The 27,801-nt window shown below is 40.6% G+C and overlaps 1 protein-coding gene across 2 annotated transcripts in view; it reads right to left on the reverse strand.

The window, feature by feature from the left end:
• Positions 1–1,378: 1,378 nt before the first annotated feature.
• Positions 1,379–27,801, reverse strand: part of ska2 (spindle and kinetochore associated complex subunit 2) — a 46,054-nt gene continuing 19,631 nt past the window's right edge. For both annotated transcript variants that reach the window (XM_048556861.2, XM_048556864.2), the window contains 6 exons: positions 16,082–16,171; positions 14,280–14,456; positions 12,200–12,283; positions 8,924–8,963; positions 6,830–6,959; positions 1,379–2,935 (listed from right to left, as the gene is read on the reverse strand). In XM_048556861.2, the coding sequence (XP_048412818.1) occupies positions 2,800–2,935; positions 6,830–6,959; positions 8,924–8,963; positions 12,200–12,283; positions 14,280–14,456; positions 16,082–16,171 (657 nt within the window). In that variant the 3' untranslated portion in view covers positions 1,379–2,799. The remainder of the gene's footprint in view (positions 2,936–6,829; positions 6,960–8,923; positions 8,964–12,199; positions 12,284–14,279; positions 14,457–16,081; positions 16,172–27,801) is intronic.

Here is a 27,801-nt window from a genome sequence, read left to right on the forward strand (position 1 = left end):
ATGAAGACTTCTAATGATCTGACAGATACATTGAGGAACTACCATTTGTTTGTCCCATCATTCTGGATTCCCAGTCTTTAAATTTAGAATGAAAATAGGAAATGCTTTACTCTTAGATAATAAAATGTGAGGCTGGATGAACACAGCAGGCCCAGCAGCATCCCAGGAGCACAAAAGCTGACATTTCAGGCCTAGACCCTTCATCATCAAGGGTCGAGGCCCGAAACGTCAGCTTTTGTGCTCCTGAGATGCTGCTGGGCCTGCTGTGTTCATCCAGCCTCACATTTTATTATCTTGGATTCTCCAGCATCTGCAGTTCCCATTATCACTGATACAATGCTTTACTCTTGATCTCCCCAACTGCAATACAGAAAAATAGGTGGCATCTGAGAATCTTGACCTGTCCAGGCAGACTAGTTAAAATAGAGGAGGCACAATCCAAGGAAGTAGCAGCACAGATTGAAGGGCTGAATGACTCTGGACTGTTCAGGTTTTTTTCCTTATTGGCCTACCTTCTTCTTTCAAACTGGTTGTTTTCTGCATTCTTACAACTGTTTTTAAATTTATTAATGGGATGTCACTGACTTAAGCAGCATACAAGACCGTATGATATTGGAGTAGAATTGGCCACTCAGTTCATCAAGTCTGCTGTACTGTTTGATCGTGGCTTTATGTTTGTTGACCCCATTCTCTTGCTTTCTCCCTCAAACCTTCAATCTTCTTATTTATCAAAAACCCATCTATTTCAGTATGAAATACACTAAATGACTTCACCTCCATAGTTTTCTGTGGCAGAGAGTTCCACAGATTCACCACTCATTGCCCATTCTTAATTTCCACTGGAGCAGTTAAGAATCAAGAGTCTCATTTGCTGTGGGTCTGCAGTCAGAGGTCCAGCAGATTTCCTTCCCCAACGAGACATTAATGAACTAAATAGATTTTTAATGACATTTTTTAACAACTGATTTTTAATCCGCAACGCCACCGTCTCCACACTACATTACATGCTATCTTTCCAAGATGCAGACAAGGGGAAACATTCTTCACTTAAAAGCTGCGGTAAGGTATCTTGAAAGCAATCTGAGCAGCTGAATATCACTGAAGCAAACTCACTTCTCAAAATATCTTATGAATTTGAGACCAAGCTATTCTGCTTAAAACCCCTAAACAACCCACAATACAGACTTTTAAAAATATATGTGGACTAGTTAGTCCTTCAATGCACTCATTTATGCTGGATGTATGTGAATGTATCCCACACCTCTCCTGTTAACATTTAACTGATAATCTGGACGTTGATACATAATACATAAAATGAAGCTATGGACTGCAGAAACCACTGACAAACGAGAACAGTAGTGGACAGAGACAGAGAGCATAAGGACGCACAGTTTAATAGACAAAAACCAGCAATACAAGATTTAAAAAAAGGATAAAATGAAATTTGAATTTTATACCAGGGATTTTACTGGAATCTGTGTGAACAGATTGCATTAACGAAGTGCTAAAACTCCAGTGTTGGCCAGGTGCAAGAGAAGAAATCATTCCCACATTAAATTGTGGCCGTAAACCCACATCCCATCACCATCACTTGTTTTCTCTCTTCCTGTAGGGACTAAAAATAAACATGGTGTAACATTGGGTCAATGAGCAATGGTAAGGCCTTTACCATTACCACTGATTTCTAACTAAACTTGCGTTTGGAGTAAACTGTGTAGCCAAATTCAAAATGGCGAATATTCAATTCACTGCTGCAGCTATCCTTAACGAAGGCCACAAAAGCAAGGACGAAAACCCACAACAACCTTAATTTACTTTATTGAACATCAAAAATTGACCAGTTAGCTTATCCAATGTTCAAGTAATTATACAAAAACAGCAGGATAGATCAGTACAAAGAATCTTTTCAGAGTGAAATCTTTGCCTGTTTCCTCTGTTGGCTTCAGGATAGTCAAATACAGAATTTAATTTCAACTCAGTCTCCTAACTTCACACCTTCAGCTCTGTGCAGACCAACCAAACAAAGACTTGAGCAAAAGTTAGAGTGTACACAAGGTTCTATGAACTAGGGAGTGACAATACATTGTCCAATTTACTCCTCCACACAAATTACCAACCAAATCTCAGTAAAAGTGCAATATCTACTTCCCACCCCCCCAAAAAAAAACCATGGGCAAGGGGCAGGCAACTTCAAGAGGGGGCAAGATAAATACTTTGGAGGTGACTAATGAGATAACAGCTGCTCGGATGGAATTTTCATTGTCCAACATAGAGCATCCCCCCACCGCCCCAGCTTAGATAGAACTTATTCGACTTTGTTTGGGGTGGACAGGGGGAACACTCGCTAAGTGCAAATCCACCACTTTTATGTTGCAACCATTTTAGGTGATTTAACACAACCAAAAGGTAAAGTTACCCATCTCCATTGATCAGTTGCTCTTATTGTAAAACAAAAAGTCCAGAACCAACAGCATTGAAAAGCGAAGAAAATATGGCATTTGATTCCGTTGCCGATTAAAGTGATCACTTGACGTGGTCTCTGTCTTAACAATTGAGTCCAGCACTTTAGGAAGACCACCAGCTCCTGATGCACAGCAAAGGTTACAACTGAAAACAGTACGCTAGACCTCATGTTAAAGAACTTCAACTGTTGCAGTTTCCAGATGGTTTCATGCTCATTTTCAATTAACAATCCAATGATCTTAAGGTTCAAAGATCTCCAAACGAGACAGTGAGCAAAAGGATGTTACACTCCTCTCTAATTTATGCAAGGTCCAAGTGAGAGAACCCGGTCAGCATTTATGAGTGTTTAGTGGAAAGCCGGACTCTTCCTTTTTTGTCTAGTTGAAGGATTTCAAGAGCTTTTAATGTTTTTAACTTTGGTTCAGTTGCTTTCATGTTGAGCTTGTTCATCTGCATCACACTCAGCGCAGAACTAGAAAGAAAGTAAGCAAAATGTAAAACAATCCAGGGAATCAATCACAGCTTTCCCTTAATTTCTGAAGGCAATAAATGACAAAAAGCAGACAAGAAGCCACTTGCATACTTGAGTGCGATTCAGTCACAGTTAAAACTCCAAAAAAAATTCAGTCTAACCACAGGAATGTGACATATGGAGGTCGTGAGTTGGATTGATATCTTTGAACCAATCAAATGCTTTTGGTTAGAGGACAATCATAGAACCTTATTTTCTAGATAATCTGGAGGTATTTCCTTTCAAGGGCTTCAAATTAACGACAGTAATGACAGTACAAGTTGTAAAAAAACTTGTTACAATATTTTATATTGTTAAATTTGTAACAACGTCAACTTCTTGAGCACATGAATCTATCTTCAATCCACAGTGGCAAGCGGCATCATTGTGTGAACCCAATGGAAAATTCCATTCCTCATTCCACTCTGCCAAGGTTGGGCGGAATGGAAAAAGAGCAAGGCAAATATACAATGGAAACTGGATACATACTGTTTTGACTTTCATAGAATCCCTACAGTGTGGAAACAGGCCCTTCAGCCCAACAAGTCCACATCGACCCTCAGAGTATCCCACCCAGACCCAGCCCCCTATAACCCACTTAATCTACAGATCCTAGAGCACTACAGGCAATTTAGCATGGCCAATTCACCTAGCCTGCACGTCTTTGGACTGTGCGAGGAAACCGGAGGAATGCAAAGTATTGGGCTAATGGTAAGATTCTTGGTAGTGTAGATGAGCAGGGAGATCTCAGTGTCCATGTACACAGATCCCTGAAAGTTGCCACCCAGGTTGACAGGGTTGTTAAGAAGGCATACACAGTGTTTTAGCTTTTATTAGTAGCGGGAACAAGTTCTGGAACCATGAGGTTATGCTGCAGCTGTACAAAACTCTGGTGCGGCTGCACTTGGAGTATTGCGTACAGTTCTGGTCACCACATTATGAGGATGTGGAAGCTTTGGAAAGGTTGCAGAGGAGGCTTACTAGGATGTTGCCTGGTATGGAAGGAAGGTCTTACGAGGAAAGGCTGAGGGACTTGAGGCTGTTTTCATTAGAGAGAAGGTGGAGAGGTGACTTAATTGAAACATATAAAATAATCAGGGTTAGATAGGGAGAGCCTTTTTCCTAGGATGGTGAGGGCGAGCACGAGGGGGCATAGCTTTAAATTGAGGGGTGAAAAATATAGGACAGGTGTCAGAGGTAGTTTCTTTACTCAGTAGTAAGGGAATGGAACGCTTTGCCTGCAATGGTAGTAGATTTGCCAACTTTAAGTACATTTAAGTCGTCATTAGACAAGCATATGGACGTACATGGAATAGTGTAGGTTAGATGGGCTTCAGATTGGTATGACAGGTTGGCACAACATTGAGGGCTGAAGGGCCTGTACTGTGCTGTAACGTTCTATATTCTAAAAACAAGTTGCTGGAAAAGTTCAGCAGGTCTGGCAGAATCCGGAGAGAAATTAGAGAATTAACATTTTGGATCCAGTGACCCTTCCTGAAAACTGAGCAAGTTCTAAGGATCACCAGACCTGAAGTGTTAACCGATTTCTCTTGACAGATGCTGCCAGACCACCTGCCGAGCTTCTCCAGCAGCTTGTTTTTGTTTCTGATTTATAGCATCCACAGATCTTTCAGTTTTTATACAGTAAAGGCAGCATTTGGTTTTGCATGCCTGTTTTGATCAATGCATGAGTATAAAAACTTGGAGGTCACATTACAGCTGTACAGGACACTGGTTAGGCCACTACTGGAATAGTGCATTTAATTCTGGTCTCCCTGCTATTGGGAGGATGTTGAAAGGGTTCAGCAAGGTTTTACAAGGATGTTGCCAGGGCTGGAGGGCTTAAGCTATAAGGAGAGGCCAAACAGATTGGAGCTATTTTCCCCTCGAGGGTCAGAAGTTTGAGGGGTGACTTCATTGAGGTTTATAAAATCATGAGGGGCATGGATAGGGTAAATAGACAAAGACTTTTCCCCAGGTTAGGGGAGTTCAAATTAGAGGGCATAGGTTTCAGGTGAGTGGGGGGGGCAAACCACTTTAAAGGAACTGAAGGAACAATTTTTTCCACACAGGGGGTGGTGCATGTCTGGAAAGAGCTGCCAGAGGAAGCGGTGGAGGCTGGTACAATTACAACATTTAAAAAGCATCTGGATGGGTACATGAATAGGAAGGGGTTAGAGGGATAAGGCCAAGTGCTGGCAAATGGGACTAGATTAATTTAGGATACCAGGTCAGCTTGGACCAAAGGGTGTTTCAAATTTACATCTCTATGGCTATATGTCCCCATCAAACACAAGAATGGTACTGACAAGTCTAGACCCCCATGGTTGACATTATTACAAGGTAAGATTGAACAAGAGTGTTTACAATAGTCACAAAAAAAAATCTCAACCTGCACATAGCCTAGAGGAGTGCAGGAAGTACAGGATCAAGTTTAAAAAAGGAAATTAAGGAGAGGACACGAAAAAAAGTATTAGTAAGCAAGTTGAGCGTCACCGCTTCTGAACTAGGTAATCGGGCTTCGAGTCCTGCCTGTACAAGAGATGTGTTAAAGCATGTATTCAGAAGCTTCTCCTGAAAAGGGACAATGTACTTTATTATATAGGGGCCTTCTTGTGGTGAATGGCAATGTCCCAACCCCGGACTGGGTTCATGTCCCACCTGCTCCAGGTGGTGTGTAATAACATCTCTGATCCGGCTGATTATAAAATAGGTTAAGGAAAACCCAAATATAAATTCACCTGGATATAATGAGCAAGAGGACAGTTAAGGAAAAAGGGTCCTACAGATGAAGGAAACTTGTATGAAGATGCATAGGATATGGGAAGAATCTTAGACGAATTTTTTGTCTCTCAATTCAAAGGGATGATATGGATGTAGTAATCCATGAAGAGCAGAGTGAAATATTGTACAAAACATTCATAACAGGAGGGGGAAGTGCTGGGGGAGGTCAAATCCTTGCAAGTGATTAAGTTACATCACCTTAAGAGCTTTAAGGTGCAGGACTATGGGCCATGTGCAGCATGATGGCTTTATAAAGGACATCTGGCATCTCTGGGTCAGTACAAACCCCCTTCTGTGCAGTACCATTTCTACAGTCATATTCTACAAAGCCCTCAAGTGTTGCTTCGAACATAGAGCAACGTACAAGGAGCGAGGTAAGACTTGGATTCCAGCCAAGTACACCGATACACCAATTGCATATTTTAACACGTGCTACTGCATATTTTCCTCCTTCAGATCAACCTACTCTGGCTGAAGGGCCTTGCAAGCACACAGCATTGTGATACGCCGAGTAAAAGTCAGATTTTGTTTTTTCTCTATACATCTAAATAAAGGCCATTGATCAAATTGCTGTTATATGCCATACTAGAGAGTTAAATAAAAGCTTAGAAATTCATTCAGTGCTGCAAAGTTAACAGGTTTAATCAGGACACAATCTAAAACAGACTGATTATGAAATACTTGACTTCTTAAGCAAGCACCTACAGCAAATCAAGTAGCTGTCACAAGATGACTTAAACTGTCGGATAGTAATGATACAGAAACGGGAGAGATAACAACCTCTAAACCATCAGGATGAAAATCAATCAGCAACTACCAAAGTCAGATAGTACTGCTGAAAGAGCAAACAGAAACATTCTGACAGCCTTACTAAACTCATCGGATCTGCTCAAAAAATACCAAGCCTACAGATCCCCGATTTTACTTCCTCAGCAGCTCCAACATTCAACTAAAGGCAAAGGACTTCACTGTAGACACGGTATCTTCCAATGCACTCTTCCCACAGTCATCATCAATGGTGACTAAAAAATTACAAAATTCATCCAGGTTTATCAGGAGTTGCGCCCTCACCTATTTTTGTTGCTTATGAAATGATCAAACAGATGCTGATAAAACATGTTCAACTCAGCAAGTTTCACAGTTTGCCTCACGCTTTGCGGTACAGACATGAACATCTTCTCAGTGACTGGTTCAAACTCAACTGAAACACAAGTGACAGTTTACAATTAATTAAAAACAACAGTTGATTGTAATGCAGAAAATATAATGAATAACTTGTATCATTTGAGATGAATTCACTGATTATGAAGCTAAAAAGGTCATTAGTACTATACAAATGTTCAAAAATATTTTATGACCTGTTCTTTTACCCTCATTAACAGATTTAAATGAAAAGGGATAAGCTGTTATTCACCAATTTGTAGAGTTAATTCTTAAAAATGAAAATAAAAGTTAACTTATTTCAGAAGTCTCAGCACACTATGTCAAAGTAATCAAGCACAGATTTAAAATCAAAGCGCCTGGTCCTGTGCCTTTGTACACATTAAAACTGTGCCATGGGATCTCTTAAGAAGGATGTCCTCCTGATCTCTGGTCCAACACTTCTCCCTCAACCAAGTACCAAGCAGTAATCATTCAATTTCTGTATGAGGAAACTTGCTATTCTCAAAAATAGTCACTAAAAGAGGTGATAAAGTTCAAACAGAAGTCCTATTTTACAAAGCCACAGAAGTATTTTCAGCTGGTGGTATGTCAAGATGATGAACTAAAGTTGGATTATTTCACATTTTCATGAGCAACACAGTAAATTTTACTAATTATATATAGAGTCACAGATGCCACATACTCTGCAAATATCAGCGTTGAGTCAACTGAAGTAAAACTAGAAAGATGACAACAGAATTCTTGTGTCACCACCTATATTTTATTTCTGGTTTTTGTTCTGTTATTTTCTGCACAAAACTGCTAAGAATATCCAACACTCTTCTTTACACTCCGTCCATTTACATACCATTCTGTGACATTTCTTAAATGGAAGATGGAGAACTGAAGTCAGGTTTGGCTTGCTAAATGGTGGGAATAAACAAGTCACACTGATCAGGCAGTTGCTGGTCAACACCAGACTTGCAGATCTCTGAAGAGAATTATCTCTAGAATAATATACATTTTACTATATAGAAGGCAGCAATCTGACCCACTGTCTATACTGGCTCCTAGAAGAGCTATCCAGCTAATCTCATTCACCAGTTGTATCTCTGTAGCCCTCTAAACGAGTTCCAAGTTTGGAATCCAGAGCAGAGAGAACAGAAAACCACTTCAGCAGTCTAGTTCTTTATTTAGAAAAAGAATATGCAGTGTCAGAAGCAGATCAGAGAAGGTTCACTCAATCCATTCCTGGGATTATATTAGCCTATTAGGAAAAATTGGGCATGCTGGGTTTGTACCCATTCAAGCTTAGAAGAACAAGAGGTGATCTTAATGTATCAGCCCCTCAGGATCGCAGCATGGTAGATAGTGGTAGAATTCTTTGCCTCCAAAAATAGGGAAGGCTGTCACTGAATTTATGCAAGGCCAAATTAAACAGAATTTTGACACAGGATTCTACAGTTGTGGGGTTGCTACCGTAACTAAATCAACCATGATTTTATTGAATGGCAAATGGGAAGCCTGCAGGGCCTAATTTTATTTCTTCAGTTTTATGTTCCTATAATTGCCATTCACTAACTGCTCTATTGGATTTTGGGAGAAAACCTCAATCAAGTCTCAGCTGTGACCTAGAGTGAGGTCAGATTGGAAAGTTTAAATTAGATTAGATTCCCAACAGTGTGGAAACAGGCCCTTTGGCCCAACAAGTCCACACCGCCCCTTGAAGCATCCCACCCAGACCCATCCCCTTATAACCCACACAACCCTGAACACTATGGGCAATTTAGCATGGCCAATCCACCTAACCTGCACATCTTTGGACTGTGGGAGGAAACCAGAGCACCCGGAGGAAACCCACGCAGACAGGGGAGAATGTGCAATCTCCACACAGACAGTCACCCGAGGCTGGAATCTAACCCGGGTCCCTGGCGCTGCGAGGCTGCAGTGCTAACCACTGAGCCACCATTAGTGTTCAGAAAGCATCTGATTTTCCTTAATTAGATTTTGTTGCACACAAACCTTTCACTTGCTGTGATTCCAGAGATCCTGCACAAGGTTCCTGTCAGGAAAAAAAAATTGACAAGATCAGTTTTGTTTAAATGTAGAAAAAAGTAATCAAAACGATCAGAGGTATAGATAGAATAGACAGCCAAAGACTTTTTCCTAGGGTGGAGGTAGCTATCAGGAGGGGGCATTGTTTTAAAGTGAGTGGAGGTAGATATAGTAGAGATGTCAGAGGTAGATTCTTTACTCCGAGAGTGGTCAGGATGTGGAATGCATTGCCAGAGAGGGTAGTGGAGTCAGCCTTGTTAGGGGCATTTAAGTGGCTATTAGATAGGCAAATGGATGATAGTATAAAGGTAGAGGTGGAGATTAGGTAGACCTTAGGATTAGGGTAAAAGTTCAGCACGACATTGTGGGCTGAAGGGCCTGCACTGTTCTATGTTCTAAAACATATGAAATGGAGTCAGAGCTTTAAAACAAAATGGCAGACATACTTGGAAGAGGATCAAACTGCCCACCAAAAAAAGTGTCACAAAGTAACTTTTGGACCCACTTAAGACTTAAAAAGGAAAGCTTATAAGACCATCATGTTTCATTTTAACAGTATTTAATTTGGAGAATTTAGTCTACTGTATTCACATTCCCAGTGCCACATTTTCAGCTGACTCTTCTCATTAAAAGTGTTACTGTGTTGCATACAACTAATATCCAGACAGAGGTATACTTCCAAAAGTTAAACAGCATAACCCATAACAAACAGAAACAATGAGTAGGCCACTCAACCCCTCAAACCTGCTCTGCCATTCAACAGAAACATACTGATCTCATATTCCTCACATCCACTTTCCTGGCTAACACTGCTGTCTCAGAGCGCTAGGGACCCGGGCTCAATTCCAACCTTGGGCAACTGAGGAGTTTGCACACTCATGTGTCTGCTTGGGTTTCTGGTTACTCCCATTTCCTCCCACCGTTCAAAGATGTTCAAGTGGGTGTATTGGCCATGCTAAATAACAGGGACGTGTAGTTTAGATGCATTAGCCATGGGAAATGCAGGGATACGGTGGGGAGGACGGGTCAGGGTGGGATGTTTTATGGAAGGTAGGTGTGGACTTGTTGGGCCAGATGGCCTGCTTCCACACTGCAGTGATTCTATTTCATATCTAAAATCGGTGCCCCTTTATTCTGAGGCTACACCCTCTGGTCCTAGATTCTCCCATGAAGGGAAACAGATCAGCACGTACCCTGTCAAACCCCTTAAGAATCCCCTATTAACTCTGGACCGGGGGTGGGGAGATTTTGTCTGTGACAGAAGTGGGGGGCTGTCTGTGCATGTGTGAGAGCATGCTTGTGTTTGGAGTATATAGTGTGGTCGCACCTATAGTGTGACATGAATCCAAGATCATGATTGACGCTGTCCTCATGGATATGGAACTTGGTTATCAACCTCCAATCAGTGATTTTGCATTGCTGTATATCTCAAAGTCCACCTTGGAGGATGCTTACCCGAAGATCCAAGGCTGAAATGTCCTTGACCTCTGAAGTGATCCCCAACCAGGAAGGAACACCTCAGTCCGGTGATCATGGCACAGTCTCCAATCATCCGTTATCATAAGGTCTGCATGGTCTTGCCATTATACCATGCCTCAGGGCATCCCTGCCTGCAGCGTACGAGATACACAACATCAGGTGACTGACACGAGTATCTGCTGCGTACATGGTGGGTGGTGTTACCATGTGATGCAAGTGTCCATGTCGATGATCTAACATGTCTTGCAGAAGTTGCATGGCATGGTTGTGTGGTGTGGTCAATGTCGCCCTGAAGGCTGGATTTTTTGCTGTAAAAAGTAGTCTGTTTAAGGTTTGGCAGTTGTTTAAGGTGAGAAGTGGAGGGGTAGGGAAGATCATGGTGAGGTACTCATCATCATCAATAATGTGTTAAAGCTTGCAAAAGACTTCAGGGGAAAAGGACATTCGGCCTCAGATCTTTGAGTAAGCATCCTCCAAAGTGGACTTCGAGACACACGACATTGCAAAAGTTCCACACCCATGAGGGAAGCCTCAATAGTGATCTTGGGTTCATGTCGCACTACAGGTGATCCCACCACACTATATGCTTCCACATATACACAAAAACAATTACACAGACCCCCACCCCATCTCGCTACACACACACTTTCTCTCACAGATATACATTAATTATTTCATCCAAGATGTGTAATTGCAGATACATTCTGTTTTGCTCAAAAAATTAAAACCTGAACCCCAGTTTAAAACATAGACAGATTCTAAGCAAGACCTCACATCTAAAATGTATCGTCTGACCTGAGACGTCTCTTCTTGTATACATTGATAAAACATTTAGTTACATCAGGACAATTACCTGAAGGGCATCTGGATTTTGCTTTTTAATCAGGAGTCTCCTTCCTAAGCTATTAAAGATTCAACAAGAAAGCAGCCAGTTTTAGGGTTGTTACCTTATAAATTCTATGTCTTATACTCTCTTTGTCACACTAACCTAAGGAAGTGGCTGAGCTCCAAAAGCTTGTGTTTTCAGATAAACTGGTCAGACAATCATCTTGTGTCGTGCGATTTTTGACCTTGTCCACCCCAGTCCAACACCAGCATCTCCACATCATGATTTTGAAAACTATCAGGTCTCCCTTTAGCGTTCTCTCACCAACAGGAACAGTCCCAAATTCTCCAGTCTGTCTTCATAACCTCTCTTATCCCTGAAATTCATTACCACAGGAAGTAGTTGATGCCAAAACATCAAATGGACTCAAGGAGATGACCAGATATAACACTTGGGGTGAATGGGATCACAGGTGGGAAGAAAGCAAGACTAGGATACTAAGTTGGACGATCAACCATGATCGTGATGAATGGCAGAGCAGGCTCAACAGGCCAAACGGCCACCTCCCGCCTCTATATTCTATTTTCTGTGTAATCGTTCTCAAACTTCTCCCGCATTCTCTCCAACGCATTCACATCCTTCCAAACATGTAGTGCTTGGAATGGCATACAGCACTTCAGCCAAGGTCTGACTAGAACACTTTATAAAGTTCAGCATAACCTGTCAGCCATTGTACTCAAAGTTCCTATTAATAAAGCTTAGAAAACTGTACGTTCTCTCTTCGAACATTGAACTGCACCTGTCACCTACTCGCTCACTCTAAGTTGTCAATGCTCCCAAGTTTCATTTTCCTCTTGCTCGCAAGTCCACGTACACCCAAATCATTTGATGACAAGTGAATACAATTTAGAAAGGCACAGTAGTAGAGCACAACATACCTCACGAGGACCTGCTCCAGTTAATACCTCAGATTTCAGAACCTTCTCCAAAGCCCATTGCTCATCGTCAGTGAGTGGACAAAACTGAAAAACAAAAATTAGTTGGTTGTAATTGCACCATAAGCCAATGAGCCTACTGCAGATGAACAGCAGGGGGTACGTTAAAAAGACATCAACACCAACAACAAAATCTCACCAGCAATTGAGAAATCAGTTTCAGATTAGCTTGCATAAACCAACTGACCAAGATCAATAAAACACAAAAATACAGGAAGTGCACAGCATACCAAGGCTTTTGTTGGATTGGAGGGGTGGGGGTGGTAGACTGGAGAGCTGGTCAGCACATGATGCTATTGTGACAATGTCACTGGAGTTATAATCCAACAGCCCAGGCTAATGCTTGGAAACAAGTGTTCAAATACCACCACAGCACTGAGTGGAATTTCATTTTACTTAATTAATCATGAATTGGAAGTTAGTCTCAGTGATGGTGACCATGACAACTATCAATTGTCATAAAGATCCACTTGTTTAAATCAATGTCCCCTCAGGGAGGAAATCTGTCATATTCACTTGACCCACACTGTACATGACTCCGAGCCAAAGCAACATGGTAGACTCTTAACTGCCCTCAAATGGCCAAGTAAACCACTCCGTTCAAGGGAAATTAGTGATCAGCAATAAAATGTTGGCCTTGCCAGTGATGCCCACATGCCATGGAAGGATCAAAGGGAAAAAGGTAATGGGGGCAGCACAGTGCCTCAGTGGTTAGCACTGATGCCTCACAGAGACCAGGGTTCAAGTCACCAGAGGGTGAAATGTCTGTGTGGAGTTTGCACATTCTCCCTGTGTCTGCGTGGGTTTTCTCCGGGTGCTCTAGTTTCCTCCCACAGTCCAAAGATGTGCAGGTTAGGTGGATTGGCCATGGAAAATTGCCCATAGTGTTCAGGAATGTGTAGATTAGGTGGGTTATAGGGGGATGGGTCTGGGTGGAATGCCGAGAGGGTCAGTGTGGACTTGTCGGGCCAAAAGGGCTTGCTTCCACTGTACGGATTCTATGATTTATGATCTTAAAGAAATAATTTACATGGTCCCTTCAGAACAAATGACAAGACTTCTGTTTGAAGCATTGAGGAGGGGTCTCTCCCAAATAAAATGAGCTCTGGCAAACCATTCCAGCATCTCAATTTTTGGCTTTAGATTTCCATCATTCGTAGCTTTTGCATCTGTTGTTTTCAACTATAAGAAGCAAAACCAACCATTTTATTCTCTTGGCATTCAGCGAAAACTCTTAACTAACCACGGTTAAGACAACACAAGAATCTTAATAACAACGTCAGTATTGTTGAGCTTTGAGAGAGCTCAGCTCACTCGCCGACCTCAGCAGTCAGTGAATGAGATGTTTCAGAATTTCACCGAAATGCTTTAAAGCGGTCGCTTTAATGAATGACATCCCCACCGGAGAGCGACAGGATGGAGATCCAACTTTGCATGAACTGTGGAACAAATCTCCGTTACAGAGCCTTCCCAGAGGTGGGCAAAAAATAAAACTAAAGTGGAATGTGAAAAAGGAGACCAGCCACAAGAAACAGGCCAAGATTCTTCCCTAGACTAGGGAAAGGATACTATTTAAAGTATTCCCATTTCAACCATAACTGAACACAATAGCAAAGACAGGAAAGAGTAATAACGGAACTTAGTTGAAGCCTGTTCTTATCAGTTTTAATGAACAAACATATCTGGCTACTTTTGGTGCTTTGAAGCCTTGGTTCCAGCCAACAAGCTCTCCATATTTACAACACTAGGTCTGTACTATGGAGACAAGGGGACCTCACTGGGCACAATCTACCCATGTGAATTTGTTAGAAGCTTCATTATGCTGGAGTACAGCAATTGGTTTATCTGCACCATCCACTTAAAAACACCACATGCAACTAATTCAAAAATCAAACAGATAAGCCAGTGAATAGTAGCTTCTCTTTCAGTGCAACATAGCTTAGTTTTAACAAATAGCAGTGAAGCCACTTTAAATCTATTAACACAAGGCTCACCTTACAAGACAGTAGTTAAATCGATTTACCTCGAGGTCACTCTGCTCTTGCAGTTTCTGCACTAACTGAAACGTGGTAGCAAGTTGCGAACGGATAAAATCCACAGCCTCTTTTTGTTCACGGGCAATCTGATCTGCCTCCACAGATAACTCGCGGTAACGAGATTTTATTACCCTCAACTGCTCCAGCAGTTTTACTGGATTTTCCTAAAGTACATATAGGAAGCACAGTGATCACTGCAGTGTACAGAAACAATGCAGGTCAATATCACTTTGAATCAGCCAGGCCTGCAGTTGGTAGGCTAAGTTAACTCTAAAGGGGTTATGCTCCAAGTAGTTCCTGCTGTATATTGTTACAGCAAGATTTCCTCCAAGAGTAAGGATTTTCCATTGAACTTCCGCACTTGAGAAAATTCTCAGTGGATATCATAGCTAAAAAGGCAGCAAAAAAAAAAGTAAACTGCCTTTGAATTTGCCGACAAGTCAAGAAACAAGCTAGTTAAATATTTTCAAAATTGTGTACACTGCAGTTACAAATTACATAATTATAAAATATTCTCAAGGCTAGTTATAGTTAACAGTCAACTTCTTGCCACAACATACATTTTAAACAAGAATCTTCTACTCGTACAACATAAGACTGTCATGTAAATCTTGCAATCTGTTTAAAAAATGTCTATGTAACTGACATATCCCTGGATTCCAACTTTTAATAAGTGGTTCCATGTTGCAGTGGAGAACAAATCCAATTTGTTAAATAATTCCAGTGACAGACATGATAATGCCCTGCATAAACAAAAGCCTACAAAAGTTTAATGAAAAGGGAATGTGATGGCACTGTGGTACTGTCTCTGGTCAAGTAACCCTGAGCCTCAGGTTAATATTATGAAAGGTGGGGGTTCAAATCCCACTGCGGCAGATGGTGAAATTTGAATTCAATAAAAACTGTGCAATTAAAAGCGGTCTGGCAATTGTAGTTCAAAAAAACTACCTTTAGGGAAAGAGGAAAGCAATCGGACAAACAGTCACCTAGACATAAGGGCAGCACGGTGACTTAGTGGTTAGCACCGCTACCTCACAGCGCCAGGGACCTGGGTTTGATTCCAGCCTTGGGTGATTGTCCATGTGGATTTTGCACGTTCTCCCTGTGTCTATGCGGGTTTCCACCAGGTCCTCCATTTCCTCCTGCAGTCCAAAAGATGTGCAGGTTAAGTGGATTGGCCATGCTAAACTGCCCATATTGTCTGGGATGGGCAGGTTAGGTGGGTTAGGCATGAGAAATGCAGAGACATGGCAGGGGGTGGGTTCGGGTGAGATGCTGGTCAGAGGTTCAGTGTGGACTTAATTGGCTGAGTGGCCTGCTTGCACATTGTAGGGATTCCGAGTCTGGGTGGGATGCTCATTGCGGAGTTGGTGTGGACTTGTTGTGCAAAATGGCCCATTTCTGCACTGTAGGGGCTCTATGAAACGAAAGGTGTTCTCCCTCCAACACCCCACCCTGGCCCTGATCAATGTCCTAATCAGACAATAAACATCCTGTTGTGCAAGGTTCCTCCAGGGTCCTAAAAGCCTTATGAAGTCCCTGAAATGCAAATAGCATAGTACAGGCAGAATAAAAAAGGAGAGAGCATGGAGCAGACAACTAACATTAAGCAGTAGAACTTGCAGAACAGTCTTTCAATAATGTAACTGTATAGTCAGAGCCTCAGAATACTGTATGCTGTAAACTACTCCAAGCTTAAAAGACAATTCTTGACCTTGCCTTCTCCTTAACCAGTATGTCTCGAACCCATACTCATGGATGTGGGCATAAAACCACACAAAAGGCGTACCTGTGCCGGCGCGTTGCGAGGAAGATTTTTCACTATTTCAAACTCTAGTTTGTGCTCGATATAATCCAGGTCAGACTCTGCCTTCTGGAACTAAAGTAAGGAAAGTAAATCACTGAAAAAGTACAAGTTAAAAATTTGCTTCTTGGGTAGACTACTTTTATCAGCAAGTAATCATAATCAGTGCTCGTTTTCTCCACATCATTCCCTCAGTATTCTAACACTAGACCAGCAAGAGCTCACGGACAAACGATCTTCCGCAGCTCTAAGTCAATCCTTGAACTCCTTCTGACAAAGCAGAATGGCCAGGAAGTCACATAGTACAGCTTTAAAGCACAAGTTCCAAAATTGTGTTTACAGATGTCCCCAAAGATTGCTTATATAGATACTTGAGTCGGCGTCAGTGCACTTCAAGAGATGATTGCTTGATCTGACCCACTCAGACTAATTTATAAAAGTAATCTGAATGGATTAGGATAAACCAAACTCAAGATATCCAATGTTTACCAACAACTGCCAAACATTGTTGTACAAATGGGGTCTGGGGTGCAGTAGATGGGAAATGTCAGTTTGAAACTTGCCTCTCCACCCAAGAGCAGATGGGCATCTTACCAAATAGTCATTGTGGTCCTGTAGTACAGTCTGCTCTCCCTTATTGGAACAGCCAGTACACTCTAAAAACAAAAAAACACATAGGATGCGCAGACTCCAAGCCTCTCATTGAAGGATCTTTCACAAGAGGACTACATCTGTAATCAAAGAACCCCACGCTTTCTTATTTGAAATACATTTCTGTACATATGAAATTTGAAAATGCTGCATGTAATCAACATTTTAATAAAGATTTCACGAAAGCAAGTATTGCAGACATCAGTATGATGGCTGCCTGTGTAACAATTTAAGACACCCCCCTTTCTAATACAAGGCTAAACTCACCACCAGCCTTGGGTTAACTGGGATGCACCTGGTCATCCTGCTGCTCTCTGCATTGTTCCTTCTGAGGTGAGGCAGCCGGATCACACTGCATTGCACGTGTAGTGACCATTCATTTGTTTATTTGTGCACAGCTGCCCCCTGCATGTCTTTTACAGATCTCAGAAATCAGTGAGCCCCAGAGATTGAAAATGGCTGCTTTGGGAAATTATGACAAGTATTCTTGAAAAAAAAAAGTGAAACAGAATTTTCCTTCTTCTGTATATCAAATGAAAAAAAAGGACTACGGGTGTCGGGGGTGGGGTAAGATGCAAATAAAAAAGGCCACCTCAGTTTCAAATCATAAAATTGAAGTATTAAAAATTTACTGCTGTCATAGCAATCTCTTAAAAAGAAAAAAAAGTAAAAACTACAACTGGTAACAAATCAGTCTGAAGTTATAGAACCTGTCATGATTATTAGCCAAGGTGCAGATGAATTGGGAGCCAGAAGTAAAACTTGTTTGTGCCTGCCAACTGTACATTTCTGCTGAGTTGGCATCTAAGGAGGTAAATAGTCTTGAGGGAATTCACAGAAGCAGAGACATGTAGTTCATCTGCCTGCTGTTTCACAAGAGGCAAGTTGAAATGCCCCTGGGCGAAAACACTCAAAACTCAATGCTGAAACACCTGGTTTTTGGCTTGAAACCCAATTCCCAGGTGTGGAATTTAAACTTGAGCTGTGAATTATAGACTCCCTCAGGCAAGGCAACAAGTACGTACCATGTTACCTGCATAAAATTTGTTGCTCCCACAAAATACATACTTCAATATTGCAGCATCCTTTTTTCCAATGGTTCAAATGAGTCAGTAATGTATATCACCAGAATTTAATCCCTAGTTTGTGTCCAGTTTGCTGGTTTTAGACAGTGAGGAGCTCAAGTTATATTTAGTCAGTAAAGGAACAGTGTCCCTTTCTCTCTGGAGCGATCCCTTTCTGCAAGTGGACAGAGAACCTTATTTAAATTAAGCCCATCTCACAGGATTGTCCAAACTGCAGTACTATTATAATGTGGAAAACAGTTGAACCAACTGACATAGCAGAATCACCCCAATTTATCCAAAAGTCCTGTTGATTCCAATGTTATTCCCCCAAGTCACCTTCTGACATTAAGTGGAACAGGATTTAGACAAAAAGTTTTCAGAATGGTTTAACAAACAAAATTCTGTGCCCACTTAATCAAGAAAAACTTGCTGTTTAACAAGCTACAGAAGTATGATATTTCAGAAAGGTCCTTTTTCTGCCTGCACACATTACCAATTGTTTATTCATTAATTCATTCATTAAAAGAGTACACCATTTCCCTTTAGACAGGTTACAAAACAATTATTTAAAATCAAAGTGCTTAAAAAAAATCTAGTCTCACTAGGTAAAGGACTATTTTCAATTTACAAAAGTAATTAAAAAGTGAAAACATTGTGATAATATTAAATGTTTGAAAGACTTGCAGTTATACGGTTTGCAATATTCAATTCACATACTAGTTTTTAGAAAAAGTGAGTTGCACTTTATAATGGTCCTTGGACCAGAGATTTCCACAACTTTTATATTTTGAAATTTCTAAACTAAAATCCAATCATAGCAAATAACAGACGTGAATGGGGGTATTTTAAAATTAAAACTGCAGCCTGTTAAGCAAGTGCTTGGGGCAGCCAATGAAAGAATCCAAGGATGAAATTAAAACCATCCTCTCCTTACAACTGAGATTTCTCTCCCTTCCGAAGACGGACAGGACACAACGAAATGCATTTGTCCAAACCATCTATCAGGAAGCTGTGGGTTATGGGGTAATGCAGGCTAATTTCAAGCAGAGTTTTGTATGTTCATAGTAGTCACCTTTGTTCTGACAATGCTAGGCTTTTCATGGAAATCATCATTCCAGGACTCAGATTTGATGCTAGAAACATATGCAGTCAACCTATACATTCCTATTAAATTAACCTCTTCCACTCAAAATTGTCAGCAATGTGCACTTTTATCCATCCAAGCATACTGACCTTTTTACAGCCTCAGGGTTCTGTGCCTGCAATTTAGCAGGAATTGTAAGAAAAAGATCACAATCAGCAGCAAGCAGGGAATTTCGAAGTAGACCCAGTTTTACAAACATTCCTCTTGTATTACCCAAGATACAAGAAAATTACATCCATACTTTAAGCAAGCACACAAGTGTCTCCATTAGCCAGCTACTGCACTCCGGATTCCACAAATTTCTGCTTCAAATCATATCATATCATGCTTCAAGACCAGTGCACATGATCTGCTCTAACATTTTATTGCAATTCTGGTAGAATTCTCCTGTACCAAGAGACACCAACTTTAGGATGACAGGTTAGACAGAGACAGTCTTACCTCCAAGATGTAAATAAAAGTTCCTATGCCATTACTTGAACAATAGTCTCCCAAAGTTGAAACAAATATTCCCCCCTCCAGAAACATCTCCAAAACAAACGACTATCTGGTTTATTTAATGTCTGTCTGGTCATTCATTCATCTCAATGCTATTTGTGGAACCTCAGAAAAACGGTTGCCATAGTCATCTCCAAAACAATGGCTGTTCGATTAAACCAGATCACATACTTAGGTCCTGCAGTGGGTCTTGAACTCTCAACCTTCTGACCCCAAAGAAGGAAAGAGAGAACAACCAATGGGCCAAAGTGAAACCTGCATCAGTTTTCTTAATGCAAAGGGCACGCCTTCCTCATGCCATATGTCAAAGACTGTGAAATGCAGATCAATGCCAGAAAATGTTTCTAAAAAGATCATTCATTGGCTGTGAAGTGTTTTGGGATATCCAAGAATGGGAAGAGCTCTCTGCTACAGAAGAAACAAATCAGATTGCCAACAAAGCCATAGAAACATGGTGATTGCATTATACTCCCAGATTTAGAAAATGAAACAGGCCTTTTAGAAAACAAATGCTGTACGTTTCAACTGGCTTCCTGACCTACTAGTTGATGAAACATGCACTTCTTACTTGAAATGGCAGACTCTGTAACTGACCTTGTTAATTCATTTAATCATAAAGCCTCTCTCAAAAAAAAAATAAAAATCAACCACAGAAGACAAAGAGTAACTTTACCATAAGAAAATAGATCAGTGGCATGCTTCACAAATACCTATGATTAACAACCACTAATTTTAAATACTTCCGCAGCCTCAAGCAAATTAATTTAAGACTTCTAAAATTCACTTTTCCATTACACTGATCAAAGTCAGTTGTGCTGCTCTTCTTAAGATCTGCACAATGCACACTATTAGTTACTCAGTATTGTTTAATTATTCAAACAAAAAGTGCTTTGTGCCTTTAGAAAACCAAATGCCTCCTTACTTTGGGATGGACTAATTATTATTGCAATCAAAAACCACCTCTTAAAATAACAAGGAAATAATGTTACCAAAAAGGTAAACAATTAGTTTATCTTGCCCACACACACATTATGTTTTCATTCTTTGGTGACATGAAACCACAAAGTTATTAATGACAACTATCAGGATAATAGCTTCCCGATTTTGAAAATTGATAGAAGACACTGCCTTGCTCCCCAATAACACTTCATTATAGTTGTTTTAAAAATACGCTTGTGGCTTACTCCCACAAGCATCTGGCCTTGCAAATGGATGCCACTCACATTCCTTCCCACATTAATACCTCCAATGAAATAGCTGAACAAGTTTGTGCCATTTAAGCCAGTATACTCAGCACACAGCCCAGAGCAAATGTTATTTTAAAAGAAATAATAATAATAATAATAATAAATAATAATAACAACCAACAACCATGTTGCGCTTCTGCTTCTAGATCCACTTCCAATGAAGAACATGCATGGCACTTTACAATACTGGGTGATACACCTACATTCCTTTCTTAATATCTACCCATTCTAGGATATATTGAAAATAGATCAATACAAACATTTATAATGATGACTTGGCTCTCTAGGAGCACTCTCTCCTCCAAACAGCCATACGTTCAAGCTCCATTCCAGAGTTTTGGGCACATAATCTAAATCAGTGACATGCAGACTGTACTGAGGGAGGGCTGAAGCGCTGAAGGTGCAATCTTTCAGATTAGATGTGCAGGATAAATCCTATTGCACAATGTGAGAAAGGCATTTGCCACATATTTGCCTCAAATCACTATTACTAGAACAGATTATTTAATCATAGTCTCATTACTATTAGCTGCTGCTGCTTACTACAGGACAGTGAATACACATCCAAAGTACTTCATTCAAAGAAAAGTGCCTTCAGACAGGCACTTTCAGGTCCAGTTTTTGTGACAGCCAGCAACAAAGACACCAGAAATTTTCAATTCGCCACCAGGAGGCTCCAATATACAATGTGCACTGTTGTTCAGGCACCTAATTACCGAAATACTTAATGAAAGGCATTAAAAGGTCCTCAACAGTTAATAAATTTTCACCAGGGCAGCACTTGTGCAGCTGTCAAATAAAACAAACGGAACTGGACTTGGATGTGATTTTCCAAGGACAAGTCACCAAACACCGAGCCTAGGCTCATATGTAGATCTTGCTGGTGAAGTTACCAGAGCACAGCTCGTATCTCTGATATTGTGGGAAGTTCTTAAGAGGAGGTTAGCCATTACAGATTAGCTAGATCCTAGTTTAGAAACTTCCACATACATTATTGGCAATTTCATTTGTAGCCAAATTGCAGCACCTACATAAACCGAACCAAGCAGCAGCTCAGCGAAGATCAAAACTAGAGACCTTCAGGACATTCTTTACTCAAACTATTAAGAGGGTTGGAGCTAATCACATCTGTTAACAATTGCAATTGGTTATAGAAATGACTGACTTAGTGTTGCACATCTTCCCTCATTTCGTTCACCACTAGAAAAATATCAACAATTGTTTCATCATTTTTGCACAACCTTGATGATGTGAACCTTGAAGTTTTCAAGTTAGCGACGGGTTGTAGGCCAGGCTGCAGTTCTCAAACACTGAAACCCTATAAGCAATATTGCACTACTCACAGCCATCTACAAAGCAGAGGCAATATCGATAGGGTCACAGTACTTGAGTATCGACAAAAAACTGCTACTTAAAAAAGACACATCCTGACTGGAACTTTTGTTTGGGGAAAACAAAAAGGTGCTTGCGTACCACAGACAAGTCTAAAAACAGTCCATGCTTCAGGATTATATTGCAACTCATCAGTCTAACAGTGTGACAACATGACATGTTGCACATTACAAGTATTTGGAACAGTTTTGTACTGTCACAAATTTAGAGTATAAACTTGGTTATGGGTTATGAGAAATCATATTCATGCTATGGAATACAATAAATATAATCCAATAATTTTAGAATATAGCCCAGTCACCAGGAAAATTTTGACAAGTTCTTAACAAAAAAAAAATCACAGACCAAAAATCAGGGTGTTCTTGGTATACGTCAATGTACCCATCAATATTTGTTAAAAATTGAACCAAGAACCAAAACACATTAGCAGGAATTTGCATCTACAATATTGATGATTACTTGATTATCTCAGTACAAAGCTGATTGAGGGACGGTGAAGACAAATTAAAAAAAAGGGCACTACTTGGGTAGTGTGGAAAAGTACCAAAATGAGACTTTACTCGAAGTTAAAGTCTGGAAGTGCTCAAAATGGCCAATAGCTAGCTCGAACAAAGCAATTTATCTCCCAACATTAACAACTTTAACCAGGACAGGACAAAAAAGAAAACAGAACAGCAGTTGGGTGTTTGGGATGTTAAATGTGTTCTGTAGGATTAAATTATTTTAGTTAAGTGAACAGTTAATTTTTTTTTAAAAAATTAGTTCTAGAACACCTTCTGCACGAACAGCTACATGGCATAAGCCAAAAGTAAGGTCATGGAATTATGGCTTCAGGCCATTTTTACGGCTCTGACTAATAAGCTTTGGCCAACAAATGCGAATACGCTGGGGGTAAAACGCTTTAGTTTTGTAACTTATATAACATGCCTTTTGGAGGATTAAAGGTATGGTCTTGAAAGCAATGCTGTTGAAACTGTTTCAGAACTTCAACAGTATTTGAGTACCACACATTCACTGTAGTTAAAGAGAATGGATAGGCTTTAGAATACTTACGACATCAATCACTAGGTGGTGTCACTATATTCTCTGAGGTGTACAAATTACTCAAAGGCATTGCGCCGGTAAAAATTTATGAAGTTAGTAAGTTCATAAAAGGGATATGACTGATATTTCAAAGAACAAATCAAGAGATAATAGGAAAAAAAGTATCAGATGAACAGCTCTTTAAAGAAAGCCAATTAGGAATTGAGCATACACTTTTTAGCCAATTAGAGTTCAAAATGCATCTAATCAAGCACAACAGATGGAGGCAAATAGCAAGGACCAAGAAGCAGAGACTCAGTGGCTTGAAACATACTAAGACCGAAGGCAGAAAAACAACTTCATCTACTTTGGTCATGCCTACTCAGCCAATAATCAAAATGAAGTCCTTAAGAGCATCAGAAAAAAATCTTTATCGAGCAACATTTCTTTCATACTTGTGATAAATTTAATAAATTCTGTGAAACTTGTCAAAATACTTGTACAACTAATCAGAACTAGTTTTAGATTTGCTGTCACTACTCAGTCTAATAATTGGAACTAACTTTACGTTGAAGACTTAAGTTAAAGTGAACATCAAAATCTTAACTCGACAGCTCAGTGTCAGGTTCTCAAGCAGGCATGAGAGATTTATAATGTTAAAGCAACTTTTGTCTCATTTCTCCCTCCTCCAACTTTAAGTTGCAGCAAAATTATCTGGAAACCATTCAGATCTTGCTTACTGAAAGTCCAACTAAACAAGTACCACTTACAGGCAGAAGTGGGGAAAAAATGCTGAAAGCCAAGAAAATCATTCTGGTATTTATTTGGCACCTTTTATAACATCATGACATTACAAAGTGCTCTACAGCTAATTAAGTAGTTTCTGAAATGCAGTCATTGTAATGTCAAAAGCCATTGATTTTAAAACAGAGTTGGTGGACTTCTTCCTTAATTTACTGAAGATTAAAAGGTACCAGGGCTTGAATTGGTAAACAGCTCAAATGAGTTATTTGCACACTAAATTCTGCAAGTGTTATTTCTCCTACCTGCACAAGTGAATTCCAAATGAATGCACAGGCAGTCCTAATAAAACCACCATGAAAATGCTGGGTGTGTGAAGTTAAAACACAAAACTACTTCCAACCTTACTCCAATAAAAATACTAGTTTGTTACTGTTGCTTTTCAATTCAAACTCTGATCTCAAATCGGAATTCAACCTCATTGAAAGATGATAATGGGAGCCAGAAAAATTAACAATTAATACTTGTGTTAATTAATAAATATTAACAGCTTTCTTAAATCATTATGTATTTGATAATTAGGAAAATGTTGAGGGCAGATATATGGGGATACAAAAAACCCATCAGCCAATGAAGATTTTCTTGTTTCTGTCAGCATTTGTTAATAATGATGTCATCAGTGTAAGACAACATAAAACAAGAGGGGCCTGCATGGCACACCAGTAGCACCCTACACCTCTGGGACAGAAGACAGGGGTTCAAGTCCTACCTGTTCCAGAGGTGTCATATGATTTCTGAACAGATTGATTAAGAGAATCTATAAAGAAACTGTACCTAATTCTTTCATCCAAGGACAGCCAGTGCTTAAAAACCACTTTTGAAGTGTAGTCACTGTTATAATGTAGGAAATATGAAGCAATTTGCACACTGCAGGGCCTCAAAGAGCAATGATTAACTGACCAAATATACATTTAGGTGTTGATGGTAGGAATGCATGCTGGTTAAGTCATCAGGAGGGCTTCCCTGCTTTTCTTCAAACTAGTACAATGGAACTTTATCTCCACAAAACAGGGCAAAAGGTGTCCTGGTTTAACATTTCATGTACATGACCGCACTTGATAGTTCTAGCAACTCTCTTCAGGACTACTCTGGATTACATGCTCAATTCTCTAAAATGGGGTTTTTAACCACAATTTTCTGATTCAGAAGCGAGGCTGAGACAAGGCTGACAAAAAGCCTTGACAAGAGCATAAAATGCACTTCTGCAACTGGTTTAAAAGGCCAAATAAAATCAGGGCCCATCATGAAAATGACAAAAGGAATACCACAAACAGAACAAAACGAACAGCTAGATAGCTGACTAGCATATTCTCCCCAAACGTTCTTTGTCAAGTACATAGGGATTGAACAATTAAAGCCTGATGATGAGCAATGCACTTATACAACATTACTGCAGGAGCAACACCAAAGTACTACACCAGAAAGACAGGAGGGGTTAGGAAGGTTGAGATGAAGGTAAACATCCACAAAAAAAGGTCAACATTGCACTCGTTCTAAAAAACTTCAATAACATTAATACAAAGAGGATTACAATCAACAATTTCATATTCTTTGTTCAATAAAATGGCACTTTATTTTAATTCAGGACTATATCTCTGATTACCAGTACAGAGGCAATCACTAAGACTGCATTTGTTCACACACCCTCCACCCTACCCCAAGTACATAGAACATTACAGCACAGTACAGGCCCTGCAGCCTTTGATGTTGTGCCGACCTGTCAGACCAATCTCAAGCCCATCTAACCTACACTATTCCATGTACGTCCATATGCTTACCCTACGACGACTTAAATGTTCCTAAGGTTGGTGAATCTACTACCGTTGCAGGCAAAGCGTTCCATTCCCTTACTACTGAGTAAAGAAACTACATCTGACATCTGTCCGATATCTTTCACCCGTCAATTTAAAGCTATGTTCCCTCATGCTCACCGTCACCATCCTAGGAAAAACGGTCTCCCTATCCACCCTATCTAAACCTCTAATTATTTCATATGTTTCAATTAAGTCACCTCTCAACCTTCTTCTCTCTAATGAAAACAGCCTCAAGTCCCTCAGCCTTTCCTCATAAGACCTTCCCTCCATACCAGGCAACATCTAGTAAATCTCCTCTGCACCCTTTCCAAAGCTTCCACATCCTCCTTATAATGCGGTGACCAGAACTGTACGCAATACTCCAAGTGCGGCCACACCAGAGTTTTGTACAGCTGCAGCATAACCTCTTGGTTCCAGAACCCGATCCCTCTACTAATAAAAGCTAAAACACTGTATGCCTTCTTAACAACCCTGTCAACCTGGGTGGCAACTTTCAAGGATCTGTGTACATGGACAGAGAGATCTCTCTGCTCATCTACACTACTAAGAATCTTACCATTAGCCCAGCACTTTGCATTCTGGTTAATCCTACCGAAGTGCATCACCTCACACTTGTCTGCATTAAACTCCATTTGCCACCTCTCAGCCCAGCTCTGCAGCTTATCAATGTCTCTCTGTAACGTACAACATCCTTCGTCACTATCCACAACTCCACCGACCTTTAACTGCAAATATACTAACCCATCCTTCTACGCCCTCATCCAGGTCATTTATAAAAATGACAAACAGCAGTGGACCCAACACTGACCCTTACGTTACACCACTAGTAACTGGTCTCCAGGATGAACATTTCCCATCAACTACCACCCTGTCTTCTTTCAGCAAGCCAATTTCCGAGCCAAACTGCTATAGCTCCCACAATTCCATTCCTCTCCATTTTGTACAATAGCCTATCGTGGGGAACCTTATCGAACGCCTTGCTGAAAACCATATACACCACATCAACCGGTTTACTCTCATCTACCTGTTTGGTCACCTTCTCAAAAGAACTCAATAAAGGTTTGTGAGGCACGACCTACCCTTCACAAAACCGTGCTGACTATCCCTAATCAATTTATTCTTTTCTAGATGATTATAAATCCTATCCCTTATAACCTTTTCCAACACTTTACCAACAACTGAGGTAAGGCTCACTGGTCTATAATTACCAGGGTTGTCTCTACTCCCCTTCTTGAACAGGGGAACCACATTTGCTATCCTCCAGTCATCTGGCACTATTCCCGTAGACAATGACGAGTTAAAGATCAATGCCAAAGGCTCGGCAATCTCCTCCCTGGCTTCCCAGAGGATCAGAGGATAAATCCCATCCGGCCCAGTGGACTTATCTATCTTCACCCTCTGTAGGATTTCTAATACCTCTTCCTTGTGAACCTCAATCCCACCTAGTCTAGTAGCCTGTATCTCAGTATTCTCCTCGATAACATTGTCGTTTTCTAGAGTGAATACTGTTGAAAAATATTCATTTAGCACTTCCCCTATCTTATCTGACTCCACACACAACTTACCACTACTATCCTTGATTGGGCCTAATCTTACTTTCGTCATTCTTTTATTCCTTAAATACCTATAAAGCGCCTTAGGGTCTACCCTGATCCTATCCGCCAACAACTTCTCATGTCTCCTCCTGGCTCTTCCGAGCTCTCTCTTTAGGTCTTTCCTGGCTACCTCGTAGCCCTCAAGCGCCCTAACTGAGCCTTCACATCTCATCCTAACATAAGCTGCCTTCTTCCTCTTGACCAGAGATTCCACCTCCTTCGTAAACCATGGCTCCCGTGCTCTGCAGCTTCCTCCCTGCCTGACAGGTACATACTTATCCAGGGCACACAGGAGCTTTTCCTTGAATAAGCTCAACATTTCTAATGTGCCCATCCCCTGCAGTTTCCTTCCCCATCCTATGCTCCCTAAATCTTACCTAATCTCATCGTAATTACCTTTCCCCCAGCGGTATATACCTATCCCTTTCCATCACTGAAGTAAACATATCAGAATTGTGATCGCTATCACCAAA

This window comes from Stegostoma tigrinum, chromosome 27, assembly GCF_030684315.1.
Source record: "Stegostoma tigrinum isolate sSteTig4 chromosome 27, sSteTig4.hap1, whole genome shotgun sequence".
NCBI classification, from domain to species: domain Eukaryota; kingdom Metazoa; phylum Chordata; class Chondrichthyes; order Orectolobiformes; family Stegostomatidae; genus Stegostoma; species Stegostoma tigrinum.